The sequence below is a fragment of the Apaloderma vittatum genome, unplaced genomic scaffold (genome assembly GCF_000703405.1).
Source record: "Apaloderma vittatum isolate BGI_N311 unplaced genomic scaffold, ASM70340v1 scaffold3218, whole genome shotgun sequence".
Classification (NCBI taxonomy): domain Eukaryota; kingdom Metazoa; phylum Chordata; class Aves; order Trogoniformes; family Trogonidae; genus Apaloderma; species Apaloderma vittatum.
The window spans coordinates 19,162-38,976 of record NW_009730054.1 but is presented as its reverse complement, the minus strand read 5'-3'; the positions used below and the strand labels follow the sequence as shown (position 1 = coordinate 38,976).

Sequence of the window (19,815 nt, the reverse complement as noted above, 5' to 3'; positions counted from 1 at the left end):
ATTCTAGTGCTTCTTGCCAGCGATTACACCTCATTCATTTTCACCTAGGACATTCCCTTTGCCACTCTCCTTTCACTTGTCTTTCATTAATATCCTCCTTTTATGTTCCCTTGTGTAATACAGATAAGAGCGTTCAAAGAAGGATAATGAACTGATGGCAAAATATTCTGTATTGACTTCAGATACAAGATGCAGCTAGCTTCAAGCCTTGTTCCAAACACATGGTCCAGAGGCTGGATATCAATCTACCAAAGGTCCTTGACTATTACCTCATTTGAGCAATTGGTTTTTTTTCTTTCTTTCAGTCCCTAATTCCACTTTGAATTATCCCTGACAAAATGTTGTGAGTGTGGTGTGTCAATGTGAAAAGCTGTGTTTTCATTAAGTCCACATTTTTTAGAGAAATATTTCATTTGAAAAATAAGTGACCAAAATGAATGCTTTTACTGTTGTTCCCTTTACTGTCTAACAGGCAATGGTCTTCATATCATTTTGCTCCAAGCCAAAATACAGTATATTTCCATAATTTCCATACTTCCAAAAAAAACATCAACCACAAAAAAAAGTGAAGAAAACAGTAAACTTTAATTTAAGTCTGAGCAGAGCAGTGGTGCTTAACACCTTGATAAAATGAAAGAATAAGTCAGAAAATGGTGATTTAAACCATTTTAAACAGCAGTATTTAGTTTTGTTCCTATCACCATCACAGCAGAAGTGTCAACATTATTAGAGGTAGATTTCCTTTAACTATCCTTACTCATGAACAGTGCCAGAAATGGCTGGCTTTAAAATGCTGCCTTTCTCCCTCATTAGTCCCTTATTTTGAGAAGATATAATTCTACTGTCTAGCCTTTTTATTATCACTGCAGGCATAAGTCTCTTGTCTTAACACACACACACAAATGGCTATTTTGGATGGCCTAATGACCGAAGATACCCACACAGAGCTGACAGAGATGAGACAGGTACAGAAGGAAATCTGTGCCCTCCTGGAGCAGCAGGTGAGGCCAGGTGAAATACAAGTGGGCATCTCAAGTGGCGCTAAACCCCTCTTTGTGGGAACTGAATTAAGTCTCCTAATTCAGGGCTTCACTGACAGCCTATGAGTAGGGATGCATCTGTATATGCTTAGTCCCCTATATATCCAGGTATGTTACTCTCAAACAAAATCCTTTCCTAAAATCCCATAAAAATCTTCAGCAAGATTTTGAGGTTTTTCAGATAAAGTTTGGGTTTGGGGGGGATTTGAACTGAATGTATTGAAATAAGTGAATTAAAGTGAAATAAGTGAATTTAAAAAATGAGAGGAAATTTAAAGGGTAAAGAAGTGCTACATTTTGGATTCGTTCCAAGACATTTAAGTAATTTACAAAATAGTTGTTTGTTCTAAGTTAGTCTAGGTTCCCTCTGCCACTAATCATGAAGGCAACCTAAACAAATCCTTTTGACTGGATTTTCAATTTTGACAGCTTGCTGTCTTTAAGGTGAAAGTTGCACTTCTTTCCGCATTTCCAAAACAAGACAATGTGACTATTTTTTTAACTATTTTGTTAAAAAAATGGCCTAAAAGTGCAAGTAAAGGTGTTAAAAAACCTCAACAGAAGGTCAAATACTGTGAAATGAAGTACTGACATATTGCTTCAACTGGCTCTAACAGGAATCCTATGCTTCCTACCCTTGCACTGCAACAGGGGCTTGTTGAACTGAGGAGATGTGGGGGTTGGAGTTCGCTCTGTGTTGGGGATGTGTGTGCTGCCAGCAAAGGGTTTTGGCAGTGGAACCTTCAGGGTCATTTCAAAAAAGTACTGAGCACAGCAATTTCATTCTTCTTCATCTCCCGAGTTTGTTCATCATTGTAATCTCCGAATAGAAAACTCATTGAAACATCACTGCTTTCTTCTTCTCTCGATGTGTCTTTGCCACTGCCTGAGGCAGATCGTCAGAGGTGCTGCTGCACCCTCTGGTTCTGACTCTCCTCTTTCTTTTCACATTTGGCTCCTCTAAGAGCACTTAGTCTTTTAAAGGAAGCCGTTTTTATCTTCTTTCCTTTTTCAGGTCATCTATAATTTCATAATCTTCTTTAGCATGTTGCGCACTGCTGATTTGCGTTATCTTCCTGTTCCTGGATATCTCTTCCACACCCCTCAGCAGTGGGATGCAAACACCACATCCTGCTCTATCAAAAAACCACGCAGTTCTAATCTTTGTCACACATCTAAACCATCCCTCCTTGTAATCCTGATATAGTCACATCTTCCAGCAGTGTCTCAATTGCATCCCCTAACCTCATGCTTCCCCCACTGTGAGAAAGGGATTTTCTGCTTAAAAGAGTGGAGAACTAGCAACAGTGAAAATTTCTCACACCAGCAGCTCTGCAAAGCACCCCAATGAACCCAGACAGATTCCCTTCCCTTTTTTCCTTCACACTTTGTCATTAACTCCACCTTTGGTTCTCCCCGCAGAGGGGCTGAAGAGTCCCTCACTTTTGATATCTAAGTGCTGCTTTAGCCTTGAAACGCTCACCTAGCATTACTATATCCCTTAGCACTGCCTAGTTCCCCCAGAACAGTGTCTTAAGCCTTTCTGGAGCAGAAAAAAATTAAACTGTTGGCATTATGTTAGTTACCTAATTCAAAATAGAAACCATGTGCTGTCTACAGCAGGACTGTTGACAACGTAACTTGGGATTCAAGCAATCTATATGCAATGTGATCTGTTTAAGCCCTGTCCTTGAAGATCAGATTAGATATTTCTCCTCTGTTACTCATCTGTTCTGTGAGCACTTGTCTCAACAGATTAATACAAATGGGCTTTTCTAGGCATTCCTAGCAAGTAAATAGGAATGAACTACCATGTTCTTCAAAATCCACAGACCTGGGCTATGTTTTGTGGTGGATTACGCAACTGGACAAATTGGAGACGAGATGCACACGGCACTTCCTAGCAGAACTGGTTGGAAACTCTGGGTTTTATGTTGTTGCACTGAAAGGTCTTAGGCAGGGCAACAGACGATGCCCTTTTCTTCTTCCACTCACTCCCACCAGGGTATAGTGCATGTAACAAAGGCTTTTTCCTTGTTCTACTGTTGCTCTGCAGTCCAGATTGCTACCACAGGAATCATAAAATCATTCAGGGTGGAAAAGACCCTTGGGATCATTGAGTCCAACCATTAACTCTACTCTGCAAAGCTCACCCCTAAACCATATCTCCCAACACCACATCTGTGGATACCCTGCATTTTACAATTAGATGTGCCGGCAGCACTGCCTTGCAAAATTAAAATACTTGTCCTTGAGCTTTTTTCTAAACAAGTATGTATCTCTTGCTTGCTAATAATGAAAACAGACACTGACCAGCCGAGTATAGCTCATGTTAGGAGTTTGTCTGTGAGAATGGACAGATAAGAGGCTTCTCGTACACCAGATGTGCATGGGAGTGAACGGGAGCGTATGATCAAAACAGACCCGGGAAAGTCTGTTCTCCCTGTGTGATAAGAGAGTGACTGAAAAAATACCTGAGCTAATAACAACCTTGGCTACATAGCCTGGTCTCCTGTTTGTAACTCACAAATACTGCTTCTTGCTAATAAGTTAAATATGTGTGCCTGCTCACAATAAAGCGGATTCCATTCTCCACCATCTTGGAGTTCGTCCATGCTTCTCCACACACATCTAAACGACCTTTAAACACATCCAGGGATGGTTACTCAATCACCTCCCTGGGCAGCCTATTCCAATATCTGACTACTCTTTCTGTGAAAAATTTTTTTCCTAATGTCTAGTCTAAACCTACCCTGTTGCAGTTGAAGGCATTCTCTCTTGTTCTATTGCTGATTACCTGTGAGAAGAGACCAGCACGAACCTCTCTACAACGTCCTTCCAGGTAGTTGTAGAGAGCGATGAGGTCTCCCCTTGGCCTCCTCTTTTTCAAACTAAACAGCCCCAGCTCCTTCAATCTCTCTTCATAAGATTTATTCTCCAGGCCCTTCACCAGCTTCATTGCCCCGCTTTGCACTTGCTCCAGCACTTTGATATTTCTCTTGTACTGAGGTGCCCAAAACTGGACACAATAATTAAAGTGTGGCCTCACCACTGCTGAGTACAGGGGCACAATCACCTCCCTAAGGAGTCCTTTTTGTGTGCCACAGCAGCTTCCTCTGATAAGCCATACCATTAAGACTCCCCAGCTCATTACCAGCAAACTTGTCAATAATCATCACACCAGACAATAGGATGGCATAGTCCAGGGTTCACTTCAGCATTTGCAACAGAAAGGTAAGTTACTCAGAAGAGGTCCTTTTCCTTGGTATAAAGAGACAGCATTCACCCACCCCGAGGAGGACTGGGTAGGAGGTAAACACTTTGCAGCTTTTTTCAGTTGCGTAGTACAAAATAGCTATTAAAAATGTTTTAAGATGTACATGAGTTGGCCTATTATGGTTTCACCTAGGCAGGGTGCCAGGGCATATTATGTAAAATGTTGATCTTTCCTACGTGTTAAATTGGATATAGAACAGTCAGTTTCCACTCCTCCTTTCTGGCAACAGGCCCAGTCTCATGCACTTCCATATAAACTGGGCCCATCATAGCAGAATATCTGCCCAAGGTGTCAGCAAGACTCAGAAACTGCAGTGGTCCTGCTGAGGATGGCAGTACTTTTCTCAAGAACCAAGGGTATGTTCTTCCTCTTGTTCCTCCCACACTTTTGTTCAGGACAGCCTGCACCTCCACTGCTGTGTTTCACCATCTTTCTAGATCCTTCACACACAGTCTACCTCCGCTGGGACCACGACAAACAGAAGCTGAAGATGTTTGAGCTGCAGGTCCATACAACTGGCTGGGTGGCATTTGGATTCAGCCCTCATGGAGAGTTGCCTGGATCTGACATTGTGATAGGAGATGTCTTCTCAGATGGGAGCATCTACTTCTCTGTAAGTCAAAAAGACTTCCTCTGCATCCCCCTTTGCCATGGCTTGAAAGCACATGGGTTCAACTGGCTAAAGATAGATGTCTGAGGCCATTTGAGATCATTACCTGGCATGGCCTCTGACTGACAGTCCAGAAGAGGTCAGGTCTTCTACGGGTCCTATGCCATGCCTGCTAGCTGCGTGCAGCTACTTGAGATACCCTATGGTATCCCAGATGACACCAGATGATGTTCTTTTAGCAAATAAACTGATCCCATCAGCCAGTCAAAACCACAGACAGAACCAGTTAGGTAGGACTGAAGCAATTACTGACCAGGATGCTAGAAGAGGCTGCTGGGAGTGTAACTTCTGATTCATCCAAAATAAAGGTCAGTTCAGACAGGAGTCAGATGTGAAGTTTCCGTGTTTTCTCTCACTGAAGCTCTTCAAAGGTTAATTCACTTGGTTTCCTCTGTAGTAAGAGGAGACACGTTCACCTTCATTAAGTGTTTCTTCCTGATGGTCTTAAATGTCTCCCTTAGGAATACGATAGAGTATCATTGGGTCTTGCTGTTTTTTCCATCATCTGTAATGGCAAATACTGAAGATAGATGCCTAACATGAAAACAGCTGGAGTTTAGAGGAACAAATCACCACTGAGATTGCTAAATAAAAAAAAATAGGGTGTTGTTTTGTTTTAACTGTGAAAGAGAAACAAACAGCTTGACATTATTCAGATACAGAAAGAAAAAGAGTTTACACTGATGAAATGTTTTCCAGTCACAGTGGTTTATTTTGTTCAGCTGTTTTCAGTTCCTGTTTCACACAAGAGTAAAATGTGTTTTGCGTGAAATATGTTTTGGTTCCTGTTTAAAATTGATAAACTTTGGAGGGGGTGAAGTAGCTAGCCTTACTTATCATCATTAGTTGGTTGAGAAACCATTCTTATGATAGTTTTGAAATACTTTTGTGACTGTGACACAGACATGGCATTTTAACTTGTGAATGACAACGAGGAAAAGAACTACCATCAATTCAGAAGAAACACTTGTTCTTTTTTTTTTTCAATGATTTGGGGTAAATGCAAAATATTTAATTTCTCATAAAAGAACTTCCTGAAAGGGAAAATTAAAGAGTTTGGTTTCAAAAATACTAAACCTTGAATTATTTTCAAAACAGATTTTCAAAGTTTTTGTGCATCGGTAGCCAAAACTCTTTATATTAGAAAATAATTTTGGTCCCACAGAAGTTTTAGGTTTCTTAAACTCTTTTACATATCAGAAAATATGTCCCAGTTATGTAGGTCTAGAGAAATTCCAGTAAGCAAACATATTAATGACCAAAAAATTACACATTTTCTCAATTGGCTGTAAAGCATATCTACTTAACCTTTGGAAAAGAGAGTTTAAAGAAAAAATATGTTGCTGTAAATGGAGTTTAAGTGGGGTTTTCCATTTGCAGTCTTCCATCTAGCCCTCTCTCTCTTGCATCCTTGATTTTTGTTTTAATTTTGCTCTTTATTACAGCCATAACAAAGTCATTATGAAGAAAAGCTGAAGCACTTGGGGCTTTTTACTCCGCAGAAGAGAGGATGGAGGAGGGATCTTACCAATGCTTATAAATACTTAAAGGGTGGGTGTCAGGAAGATGAGGCCAGTCTCTTTTCAGTGGAAGCCAGTGACAGGACAAGACATAACAAACTTGGACATAGGAAGTTCAGTCTAGACATGAGGAGGAACTTTCCTGGAATAGGCTGCCCAGAGAGATTGTGGAGTCTCCTTCTCTGGAGACTTTCAAAACCTGCCTGGATGTGTTCCTGTGTGACCTGCCCTAGATGACCCTGCTCTGTCAGGGAGGTTGAACTAGATGATCTCCACAGTTCCCTTCCAACCCCTAACTTTCTGTGATTCTATTTATCTAAGTAATATTCAACAGGCAAAAAACTAGCCCAAAAGGCTTGTTTTCACAAAGGTATGGGATTTCCAGTTGATTTTCAGCCTTCCTCTTTCATATGGTATATTTAATTTTAAATGTTTTATTGATTTCCAAGCAGCTCATCTGCATTATCTTTGAATTTAGATCTTTTAATGAAAGAGTGCAACAGGTATTTCAAAACAGTAGGAAAGCAAAAGTTGTATTTTCAAACTATGATGTGTAAATTGAGCATATGGGTTAGAGAAAAATTGCTTAGAGTATTCTGAAAGTCCAAAACCATAGACAAATTCAAGAAGAAGAAAGAATGTTAGAGGAGATACTTGGAGATTTGGCAAAAGCTGTAAGGAAATTTTGAAATAATGACTTAAAGAAACAGAGACAGGAGGAAAAAATACCAGGAAGGACTTTGCATGAAAATATTCTTTCTTGACCAGACTATCGTCTGTTAAAGATTTTGTCTTCTCTTTTATCCCTCTGAAGTTGAGTAGTGAAGTAACATTTTTCAGTGTAGCACTTAACAGCTGTACATGAGGGAGATGTTTGCTTTATTATGTCTCAGTTCATAGTAGTAGATCTCATAGCAGCAGTTACCATGGCCCATTCTGCTCCCAGAGAGATTTCCACGGAAATTGGACAACTAGATGCTTTTCAAACTTTGCCTCATGTTTCTTTGCCCTTAAAGGAGTAACAATTTCATCTGATGACCTCAGTAACACATTATTTGTGCTTTTCACTATGTCTATGCTGCTAAAGCCATTAGTTAGCTTGTAGATTCCAGGAGAGCTTAGCATCTGCAACCGGGCCCAGGTTCCAGGTAGTATGGAAAACCTGAGACTTAAAGCAGAGACCTTGGCACGTCTGAAATATTTTATTTTTGAACTACCTTTGTTTTTCAACAGAACTTATTTTATTTCCTATCCTGTGTGGTTGAGCCAGATGTACTAAAATGCCCCAGTGTGCAGCAGGTCACTAACTCAAGCAGCAGGGAAGATCCTCTAGTTTCCATCCTACGCAGTCCATCCTCTGGGTGATGTGACCCAGAGGCTGCTCTTTCTTTGAGCAGATGGATATTGCAGAGGCTGGATATAAGGTCTTTTCAATTGTTTGGTGGAAATCACCAGTGAAAGCAGAGGAGCTTTTTGTAGAATGAAATGTTCTGATAATTACCCAGATCCCACCAGCCATATTTGGAAACATGACTTCTTGGAGAGTAGGAACCTCTTTTCCCTACTGCTCTGACCGCTGTTCCTTTTTCATTACTGTCATGTGGTAGATGAGGAAGATGAAAGCCAGGACTACCAACTGCTGTCAGTGACAGAGAACGAGACATCCACCACCATGCTGTTCAAATGTCACCTCTGGACATGTGACCCAAATGACCTGGATATCACATTAAGAAAGGGGATTGTTCAAGTAACATCCCAGACAAACCTGTTCTCACATCCCACTGTATTCCCTGATACCCCAGATCAGATTTGAGAAAGACAGTCTTTTCTCACAACAGTACAATAACACGAATATAAAGAAAAATATGGAATCATACAGCCACATTTATAGCGCTCATTTTAAGGGCACTATTTTGATGTCATAGATGTTTTCTTATAATGGTTCTGATCAAAGAGCCATTGGGAGATATCAACATTTTCTTAAGCTTGAGCACAGCTCTTGAAAATCCTGCTTATTTCTCTGTCTCTCTCTCTTGTTTGCCACATACAAAACGTAGCGTGGGAGTTCTGTATTCTATCAATTCTTGTCCAGTTCAATGAAGGTAATAAGGAAATGAAGCTATTGAACTCCCAGAATCATAGACCTAGTAGAAACAGGAGTGGGATAAGGAATGGTAACAGTTTGAGGATCTTTGGAAGGCACCTTCTTAGAAGAAAGACCTTGAGTAAAGACACCAGAGTAACAAGTTGATACCATGCAGTTCTAAGCAACCTGAACATGCAAGAAGCTGCCCTATCTGGAGAAAGAATGGCCAGCCAAAGTAGAGACAACACCTTCTGAGACACAAGCCATCCCGTTGCTCCCACTGTTCGCAACACATGAAGCATAAAGTAACCTGCAGAAGAAAAGGTGTGCCAAATGGTCCTTGCTACCCTTTTATCCCATGAGGATTGTATGTGGTTTGTGGTGTATATTTCAAGATGTTTCTTCCCCTTACAGTCATCACATATGTTTTCCTCGTTTACACGTAATGTGGGAGATAAAATTTTTATTTGCCTAATATAAGGCATTTTTTTTTGTTAGAATTGTGTTTAGCAAATCCAGAATATTTTAATAATCTCAGTCCTTCTCTTTTGGAAGAGCTTCATATTGATATTGACTGATATTAAAATCTTAGCCAACCCAAACTGGTATTTTAAGCCAGAGATTTTTCAAAAGTAGTCTTTGCCAAGGTTCTCAAGTGTAAAAATGCACACAATTTCAGAACTCTGCATATACATACACTTTTTACACCATTTTGCCCTTACTTGGGGGATCTCTGGGTAAATCAGCATTATTCAAGGCTTAGCCCACTCAGAAATATTTGTCGAGAATGAGGTGTACATTCACCATTTCTCTACAGTTCAAATGCCTGGTTAGATGCCTTTGTACTCAGAAATCTCAATGACTTTTACTTACTGAAAGTACTATAATCCCATCTCGAATATGAAGAACCTACAGACTTTCATGGCTGCTGCTGTCCTGACATGATGGGGTGGATCCAGGCAGATCATTGAGTGCATTCATGCTCAGGAGTGGCCACCAATGGGGAATAAGGGGCCTGCAGTTTTATTAGCTTTTTGTGGGGGTCCCTTAGTAATTTCTTCTTAAAATTGCTGGAAATGCATCAACAGTGTATAGAGATAAGTGAACTGCATCTGCTTACTCTAAAGATCTGAAAATCTGATCTTTAGCACCATTGTACAGCTCCCACGGCTATAACAGAATCCAGGCACTCTGTAATTGAACATTTAAACACAACGTGATGTAGGTTCTGAAATATTTATCAAACTCCTCACAGCTTTTCTTCCAGCTTGCTTTCATTTCATATACCATAACTTTAAAACCCATGCATGCTTTAATTATGTGTGTGAAATGACAGTGGGTACAGCTTCCCTTGTGTCTTTTTTAGACAACACCATCTCTTTGGTGAAAAAGCCATTATGTCTCTGTCTGGACAAGACAAATCTTATGTGTTAAACTGCTGACTTTCTGTCATGTGCTTAGACACATTGTCTGAGTGTCTGGGTATGTATCAAATACACATAGGTGCATTATTTTAAGTAACTTCTAATTGCATATGGTTAGTATGTGAACTGTGTTTTAACAGGTGTGCAGTGGTATAAGGTATGTGATGTAGCATGAATAAATGTGTGTGGTTGATGGAAAGGAATGAAAGAGATTTGATTTTCCAGTTACAGGTGAACACAAGCCAAAGGCCAAAGATTTTCCAAATCTCTTTTCTTGATGAGATAGAGCCCCATCTGACTCAACTGATCCCAAAATATTCTTCACCTATGACCTGAGGTTGGACAACGTAAGTATTGAACAAGAACTGCACTTGGCATGTTAAAATCTTCCCCTCCTTCTGCCTTTGCAAAGTTGATCATGCCCATGTTGGAGGTTTGGATTGCACAGGTCAATAGATGGACATGGCTGATCTTAGAAACATGCAAACAGAATTAGCAAGAGTAGGAATGAAGTGGGAGTGGAAGACTTGCTGTGTGGGTGGTAAAGGGTTTATTTGTTAGGAAAATGCTGTAAGGTGTTGCCTGCTCCCCTGACTAGAGTTTAGGGAGCCAAACACAAACTGTGGTGCTACTGAACTGCAATTATTAACTCAGGCATATATGTATACAGGTCTATTGTCCCATCCACATAGACCCATATAAAAATTCCAATAATACACTGAGGATATTTACTGCTTCACATCTTAGTTTCATGGGAACTACACAATATCACAGAGAAGAGAAATAATGGACATACATTTAAATGCTCTGGGACAAGTTTGGCTAAGAGCTCAGGAAATGCAGTGCACACAACTGTTTGTGCTTCCTCCAGCATTAACTTAGGCAGCACCTCCATGTCAGATGTAAGGATTTGCCAGGAGAGCTGGAGCCCCCATTAGCAACACCTTGTGGTATATACACCACCCTTGTCAAACTGGAGTCCAAAAGTACCAGCTCAACGTGGCGTTGCATTAACACTTTCCTTCTTTCATCAGCCCACACAGTCAGCACTCGCTCAAGACACATCAGAATCTGCTGATCAGCGTGGGCAACATTCCATAGTAAAGAGGAGCACTATTTTTATGTGAAGACTTGTGGGATTAGTGCCATCATGCATTGTGCTTTTAACTCCAGAAAACCAGCAATTAAAAAATGTTGCTCAAGCTGGATGGACATTTCCTATGCTCAGTTCATATTCCAACAGGCAAATTAATAACGTTATTCCCTTTTGGGAAAAAAAAAAAAATCTGAAAGAAGAGGAACTTAAGACCTGGTGGAGCTGACAAATGTATTCACCCTTCACTAGAATACAGTTTCATCTTATTGAGCCTTTAATCCCCTCATTCACTGCAATCAAAAACCAAGCTAAATGCATCATCCTTCTGCCCCCATCTTGTTCTGGGTCCCATTCTTCTTGCGCTACCTTCCTTTGGCTTCTGCAACTCCCCGTGAACATTACTGAGTTCCCAAGGAAACCTTCAGCTGAGTAATATGTGTTTGTTTTCGAGTTTGCTGTTCCAGCTGAAGAAACCAAGTATGCCTGTACCTTTATCTCACTGCCCACTGTCACGCAGAAACACCACAACTACAAGGTAAGCTGTCAGGCTGCCTTACTGGGGAAAACCAGGATTGGACAGACTCAGTCATTTACAGCATTTTGGTGTAAATTTGGGAGCATTCCATATGTTCTTCACTGAGGATGAGCCAGCTAATTTGTTTGGCTTGTGTGGAGATAAGCTCTGTCTTGTTTCTAGCTTTGGAAGTATCTTTGTCTTTATGTACATCACACCAGAAGAAACCTTACTACAGGTTTGATGTCTCAGTGTAGTAAGCTCAGGTCATGTTCCCTTTCAGTATCTTAGAGAGCAAAGAGAACCTCCAGAATTTTTGATATTGAAAGGACTTTTTTTTGTCCTTGGAGATTGCTAAGAATATTTGTATAAAAAGCAAAACTAACATTTTTGCCTTCCTGTTTTCAAGACCGAATATGCAAAAGTGAAAAGCAAAGAAAAGAAACAGGAATTTTCCACAGCAAACTTAGCTTACTTCTCAAACTAAGATAACTCTGCTTCAGAGTCAAACAACCCTTCTTAGTTTTGTGGGTTTTGAGGGCTTAAAAGTAGATGTTCCCCTGCAATGGCCTGAGGCAAAATTTCATCAGGAAGACTTAGAATAGACTGCAAAGAAAATTTTAACAGGTAATCCTACAGAACAATATCAGCAGTTTTAGTCAGTTCTTGTGGTAATATTAGGATTTGGAGGCCTGATCTCATCAGTGCTGGTAAAATGTTCAGTGATTAATTAACTTTTTTAAACCATTTGCAGGGTTTATTTCAAATTATTTTGATTATAGTACTTTTGGTGCCACTGAGGGACCAGTGAATTACAGTGAACCTGAGGTCAGCGTCCCTTATCTTGCTTTGCCTCCAAGAAAATGGTTTATGAGGTAAACTATTTCCAACCTATTTATAAACTATTTTTAAACACACTTCCCAGTGTAATAGGTCAAATAGACACCACTGTGATTCTGATTAAGGGGAGGTGCTTTAAAGGAAGATGCAAATCCTTTCTGGAAAAGCGGACTCTGCCGGACACATCTTGAAATAAGTAAATAAACCATCATCCAGTTTACCATTCATTTTGTGAATCGGATATCCGTTTGCCTAAAATATGGCTAACTGCTCTTTCTGGTTGACTGGGAAAGAAATATTTTAGGGTTGTCAATAACTTTCTCTGACTCTTTCTCTTGGTTTCAGTTCGAACCTGTACTAACACCCCACAACATCACCTTGGTTCATCACATTCTTGTTTATGCCTGCGGCAGCTCTGGCGTGTTGCCCAGTGGCACAGATGATTGCTATGGAGCCAACTCAGATTTTACCCTCAGATTAGTGCTCTCAGGTTCTTGTGGGCTGGGCTGTTGGGAGAGAGGTGAATCTGTGGGGCCCATTCCTTTCTCCATTTATCAGTATGAACAGTAGTACCCTTGTTTTCAGCTTGCCTGGTAAGACCCTGCAGTTTTGCAGGGGCAATCAAATTGGAGAATTTTCCTGATACTGTCCCCCTCTGACTCCCCTAACACTCTGTGATTCTGTGATCCTGTGATTCTGTGATTCTGTGTGACTCTGCTTCTGCTGCTGGTGATTTCTATGTATTTGTCGATACTCTTGCCTATGTGCGTATGTTATTATCATATCTGCATTAAACAGTACTAAAGCTTTCATTCTGACTTTTGACAATGTTGTCATTAATTTAATAAAATTCTTCTTGTGCTAGTCTTGCATAACAGAAAGAAAGGTACTTTCTGCATTTTTTCCTACTGGCTTTGCCTCTTTTGCATAAGAGTAAAATTAAAATCTCAGTGAACTTGGTGATTCTGACTCACTGGCCTAGTTACAAGTCAGTGCTGCACAAATTTTAGCATCTATATTGTGCCTTTCAGAGCAAAACGCATTTTGTATTTTTATAGTATGCATATACATGGAGAAGGAGAGAGAAAAGAGACAAGTTTTAGACAAACCCTTATGAATTTTATTCACATTTTATATTATGCAGTGCCAATGCTGATATGAAATTCGCTGCAAGAGTGTACATATACTATGATAATTTCCTAATAATTATAACATACAGATAAAAATAAAACCAATCAAAAGGATAAATGAAAAATAAATTTTGAAAATTTTTCCTTGTTCCAATGTGGAAGGAAAATAAATGGAACTTCTGGGATTTCCCACAACATTTTGACTTCTAACAATGTCCGAATAAATATTCAGAGATTCAAGAAAGTAAAAATTTTGCAAATTTCCAATCAAGAAACAAGAGAGATAAAAACTAAGTACTTCATATATTCCTCCTCTTCCTTTTTCCAGAAGTCATGAATTTCCAGATGAAGCTGCAGTTTCCATAGGGACATCTTGAGACCTTCAGTACATCTGACTAGAAATCCTTTACAGCAATTTTGACTTGGTACCAGGTGAGAAATGCTGGGCAGTTGTCTGACAAAGAACAACCTCAGGATGGAAGCCTCAAACCCCACCTACAAACCTATTTGAAACCAGTTTCTGTATGAAACACTTCCATATATTGCTTGGTACAACCCTCACGACAGCAAGAAAAAACTGGACTGGGCTCCTATTCAGGAAGAACTTGAACTTTAGAATGATAGATAGTTATTTATCTGTTTAGATTAGACATGTCTTACCATCAAAAATCTAGGAACATCTTCCTGCTATGGTACTAGTGGGAGAATTAGGGAAAACATTGGGGAAAATGTGGACACCATGCGAAAAAGGAGCAGAGTGGGAAGGGACAGAGTGGTTGTGAGAGAAACAGGTGTACCAAGGGTGGGGATTAAGTCCTGAGAGCCTAATAATACCACCTCAGGCTTCTACCATGACCTCCGTCACTCAGTCCCTATGGCAGGTGATAAAGAATGCCACTACATTATTTGGTATCACTTTAAAGAAGAGGAAATGAAAGTGTGGAGTGATTTTAGGGGAATCATCTGGAGAGTATGAACCAGACTGGATCCAGATGCACTATGAATTAAGATCTGTGCAAGTGTGCACCTTGCAGGTCTTTAAGGCTGTACGTTACGATGGACCCAACCTGTGACGGGGAAAGGGACATGATACGTGTCATTGCTTCAGGTATCAGTTCTGACATTTGTGGAATCCTTGCTGAAGGAATGGTCATTTTTCCTTTTAGAGGCTTGATCAACAGTTCAGGTACCATACTCCAGAGCTATGGAAATATGATGTGAGGGTTCTGCAAACAGGCTTCTTCACCTTCCTTGTGCATTTTGTTCCTCCTAGAGCAGAATCCTACAGATCTTATGGCCTTTGCAATTCCAGCCAGTTTGTTGAAGTGAGTGTGGGGAAAATCACACTAAGTTGTTCTTGATCCTTCTCACTTCAGGCTTTCATCTTGCTTTAGACATGTGCAAAAGCCATTTCATGCAGGTTGCTATCTTAGCCTCTGTTTCCACATGTTGCAAAATGAGTATCTGTTCTAATAACACCACTCAGCAGATGCTCAAGAGCATTAGCAGAGTTGTGTAAGCATGTCAGAAACATGGCTCGAATCACCATTCAATGCATCTAAGTGAAAGGCAAACAAACCCCAAAGGATGCAGTGACTTCCCAAGACCCCCAAGGGACTCTGTTCCACCACATGCAAGAGGCCTTTCACCTGCCATAGGTGTGAGTGGTACTGGTGCACGAAGGCAGGTGCTGGGCTGGGAGGATGTGGTGCTCTCTCTCTTAGGTTAGTACAGTAGCTTTACAGGCACCACACAGACATGAACAACATCTACAAAAGCATGGAAAGCAGAATGACCCCGTCCTCTTTCTCCTCTCTGGCTAATCAGGCTTAAACTCCACTAGAGCAACATAACCATACACTCGCTCACTCAGCTCCCATATGTAATCACACTTTTGGGTGTCTCTGATTTCTGGTCCAGACCATAAGTCCTTTCAGCATCTGTGCCCAGATCCAGAGCCCTTTTACGCAGTCTCTGGCCTGGACCCTGTGTCTTTCCAGCCTGAAGTTCCCTAGTGGATTGTCTCACCCCAAAACCACAGGCACACACATATACGCAGTATACAAAGCACACTCACACAGAACATAGTTCAGAAAAGAGTTTAATAAGATAGTCTAGATTGCAGTGATCAGGTGCCAGGTTTGGTCAGACAAACATACTGACTTGTCTGCTTACACACAACTAGACTCTCCTTCTCTTTGTTTTCCCAAGTTTGTTTCTCTCTTTCTCTAATTATGATCTCTCTCTTAAGTGTCCAATAATAAATTTTGTAAATTCCTATAATCCACTTAGAATATTCCATAAATTTTACGCAGTCCTACAATTCCCCTTGAGCAACCTACAGGTTTGCTCCCTCTTATGAGACCTGCAGTAGCCTTGGTTTTCTTCTTTGCATAAATTTTTGAAGATTTTCTTTGAACCTTTTAAGGTTTACATTTTGATAGCTCTTTTAATTGCCCCTTTTACTCCTTCTATTATCTGGTCTTTCTTAGAGTACATAGAATCATAGAATGTATTGAGTTGGAGGGGATCTTTAGAGGTCACCTATTCCAACCCCCTTGCATTGAGCAGAGGCATCTTTAACTAGATCAGGTTGCTCAGAGCCCCAACAAGCCTGACCTTGAATGCTTTCAGGGATGGAGTGTCTGTCACCTCTCTGGGCAACCTGTTCCAGTGTTTCACCACCCTCAGTGCAAAAAGTTTCCTCCTTATTATTTCTTCCAGTCTAAATCTACTCTCTTGTTGCTTAAAACCATTATCTCTTGTTCTGTCACAGCAGGCCTTACTGAAAAGATCTCCCCCATCTTTCTTACAGGTTCCCTTTAAGTACTGAAAAGCCTCTATAAGGTCTCCCCAGAGCCTTCTCTTCTCCAGGCTGAACCTCAACTCCCTCAGCCTGTTTTCATAGCAGAGGTGTTCCAGCCTTTAACTAATTCATATATCCGCATTTTTAACTTATTACCTCTCCTGTGTCTTGTCTTTGTTTTTCACATAGCTGATACCAACATATGCTTACAGCACCCAGCATGAGCTACCAGACTCATATAACTGTGCCAGAATACCTAAAGCCAGAAAGATGTATTTTCAGAAAAACACTAGAGCAACCTGTCAATCAGTAATGACCCACATAAGGAAATGGCCTTAAACATCTTTTAAAAAAATATGTTAAGGTGACATTTACATGAATTTCATCAAGCTTTTGACTTGATGGGCAGACCTAAAACATAGTGCTGCGCTCTGACTGACAGGCTCTGACCTACTTAATTTTGAATTGCAGATGAACGGGATGCTGGTTCCAGATCTACATGTCTTTGCCTACTTGCTTCACACCCACCTGTCTGGCAGAGGAGTGAAAGCTGCTCAGTATCGGTAAGAGAAGGAAACTTGCAGTATTGCTGCCCATGCCACAAGATCAGTCCCTGCCTCTTGGGCTAAAGTGCATGAGAAGGATGCTCCCAGGTCAGTCTGTCTGTCTGTCTGTCAGTGCAGGAGGCTCGTCAGTGTCTGAATTGTAGGACAGTGAACTAGCTCCTAAGAAGGATCAGCTCAACAGAGAGTAAGAAGCTGGGGTTGCACCTCCTGTGAAGTAAAATACCTCCAGGCAGTGAGCTCAAGAACCAGACTACTGCTCTTCCACACTAGTCAGCTACTAGATGGTGTCCTTGCAAACCTTGGTCCAGCTAATGAGACTCATCCTGAGGCTACACAGGCACATTCTGGGGATTGAGTGTACGGTGGGCTGCATAGGAAAATGACACTGGGTTTGGTTTCCTCCACCATCCTGTGCTGCACTCTGTGATCACATTCTCACTTGCGAAGCATGAATTCTCAGTTTCAAGCAATGAATATAGCCAGTTGTGGTCTGCAGCAAAGCATCGGAACACTACTCCAGCTGCTTAGAATTTGAAAATAGAACAAAACAAACCCCAGAATTAAGAATTAATTGTGCTTTAGGCCTAAGAGGTATCACAGAGGTCTAAGTGCTTGGTAGTATAGTAATATAATGCCTATCTCTCCCCTAGGTTTTTAATTTCACAATAACCCAATATGAGCCAAGCATCGCACTGCAGACAGTTACAGGGAGGCAGACACTTAGTCTGTGCCAGGGAGACAGAGAACAATCTCAAGGTCAAACAGAGTGAAGACCACCTAAGAAGGAGTCTTACAAAGCACTGTAGAAATATCAAAGAAGAATACACAGGTGATACTTTATCATCTGAAAGGGAGGTCCTAAACAGCCTTTGACCTCTGCTCTGCTAGGGTCAAAGATCCTTTTTATTTAGGATGGTGTTTTCCAAGTGTTAGAGTTCTTGCTTCTGGGATCTGAAAGGTGAAAGTTTCAAGGCACAACAATTACTGACTTGTAAAAAGTCCGTATTTGGACTCTAGACCAAAAATGACTGCATAAGAAATGTCAAGTGTGTCTTTGGGGCTGACTGTCGCTGAAAATATGTTCTGTGAGTTACAGTACAGAAGTGATCAGGCATGATTTCTGGAGGGGAATTTTCTCAGCTCTATTTCATCCAGGAATCAGTTATTCCACACCCCTCCCTGGAAACGTTTTAACTTTCTCCCCTTGTCTACCCCAGGAACAGTGAGCAGCTGAGGACCATCTGTGAGGACAGTAAGTATGACTTCAGACTGCAGGAGATTTGGGACATGAAGGAAATCATCATAATCAAACCAGTACGATCCTCCCCCGGGGATGTAGTAGCCATGGACAGGCAGAATAGGGAGGTGGAGAGCACCGGACGTGTTAAAATGTGTCAATATGTTCTGTCCTTCCTTCCACCTCATGCTGTAGCCCATTGTTTTCACGCAGTTTGCTGGTTCTCTGTGTTGTGAGTGGTTGTTTTGCGTGCTTTGCCTGTTTCGCTCTGACTGTATGACCTACTGGGTTCCCCAGGGGGGGGATGAGATCGCGGTCGAATACAACTTTCAGACACTGGATCAGTCAGGGATTACTTCTGTAAGTTTGTTCTTCTACCTACAAATTTTCCATTGCTTTTAGAATTAGTTTATCACCATTAAAATCTTTTGGGCAGACATACTTCTATTTCCCAAGAAAACACAGCCCTTATGAAAGCTGCTTGTGTCAGACACAATATCATTGACCTACCGAGGCATGCCTTGCACAGCTGCTCCATGGCTGGAGAGTAGCTCTCCAGCAAGATCCTCCTACTATTGGCTTAGGAAATCCCAAAGCTGTCTTGCACCTAATATCATACAAGCTAACTCGTGTCCAAAACATCAAGCACAAGTGGTGAAACTTGCAGCTGAGTTAGTTTGCAATCATCGAACACTTGGGATTTAGCTGACAGGTTGAAGTAATATACAGAAACTGATGTGATCTGGCAGCTGGATCTGATTTGGATGTCTCAGAATATGAAGACATTCGTCTAAGTCCTTCTTATTCAGATCAGATGTCAGTTTTGCAGAAACAGGCACATAAACAATTACTGGCATACTGAAGCTTCATAACTTACTTCAGAGCATATGCCATGCAGAGGAGTTAATGACGTTATTGCACCTAGAATTGTGCACAAGAAACTGAGAATCAACCTAAAGAGGATTACAGAGTTTATATTCACAGAGAGCAACGCTGTTTAATTTGGTTGGGCCCATTCCAAAAGTAGGGATCAAGGGATAAATTCTGATATGGATGTCACACTCGGTTAATTCCCTGAATGTTTTAGTTGAACTTTCCAAAGCATCAGATCTTTAGATCTTGTGGATTGAAAAAAACACATAGCTTTCCTGAAGGAGAAAATAAGTAGATTTAAGTTATAAAATCACAGAGCACCCTTTTTATTGGACTCTTGTTAGAATGCTGTAATTATCCATTTTTAACTCTCAGGCAAACAAAATTAATTCTTTTTTCTTTTTTTTTGTTTTCACAAGACAGGATCTGCATGAGCTGTGAACAGCAATGCTTTCCTGAGGAGAAACAGTCTCTTCATTGTCTCAGCAGACCTCTGAGTCATCCTTGTGTCTTTGCAGGGTGGGCTAAACACCATGAATGAGATGTGTCTGACATTCCTCTTCTACTACCCTCGTAAAAACATGTCAAGTTGTATGGGCTACCCTGACGTTTCGTATGCTGGACACATATTCAAGCAAGAGGCCTCGGAGTGAGTCCTGAGTCAACATGTTTCTGGAAGTAGTAGAGCAAAGTGTAGCTATGAAAAATGGCAAATGGAAAAGGTAATGAAAATGAA

At 40.9% G+C, this 19,815-nt stretch overlaps 1 protein-coding gene across 1 annotated transcript in view; it reads left to right on the top strand.

Annotated features, from left to right (window-relative positions):
• Positions 1 to 923: 923 nt before the first annotated feature.
• LOC104277854 (DBH-like monooxygenase protein 2) overlaps positions 924 to 19,815 on the top strand; it is a gene marked incomplete at its 3' end in the record, with an annotated part of 36,331 nt that continues 17,439 nt past the window's right edge. Inside the window, exons 1-8 of the mRNA XM_009874630.1 lie at positions 924 to 1,011; positions 4,755 to 4,930; positions 11,565 to 11,648; positions 14,764 to 14,922; positions 16,875 to 16,966; positions 18,187 to 18,283; positions 18,504 to 18,566; positions 19,598 to 19,728. Coding sequence (XP_009872932.1) covers positions 924 to 1,011; positions 4,755 to 4,930; positions 11,565 to 11,648; positions 14,764 to 14,922; positions 16,875 to 16,966; positions 18,187 to 18,283; positions 18,504 to 18,566; positions 19,598 to 19,728 — 890 coding nt within the window. The remainder of the gene's footprint in view (positions 1,012 to 4,754; positions 4,931 to 11,564; positions 11,649 to 14,763; positions 14,923 to 16,874; positions 16,967 to 18,186; positions 18,284 to 18,503; positions 18,567 to 19,597; positions 19,729 to 19,815) is intronic.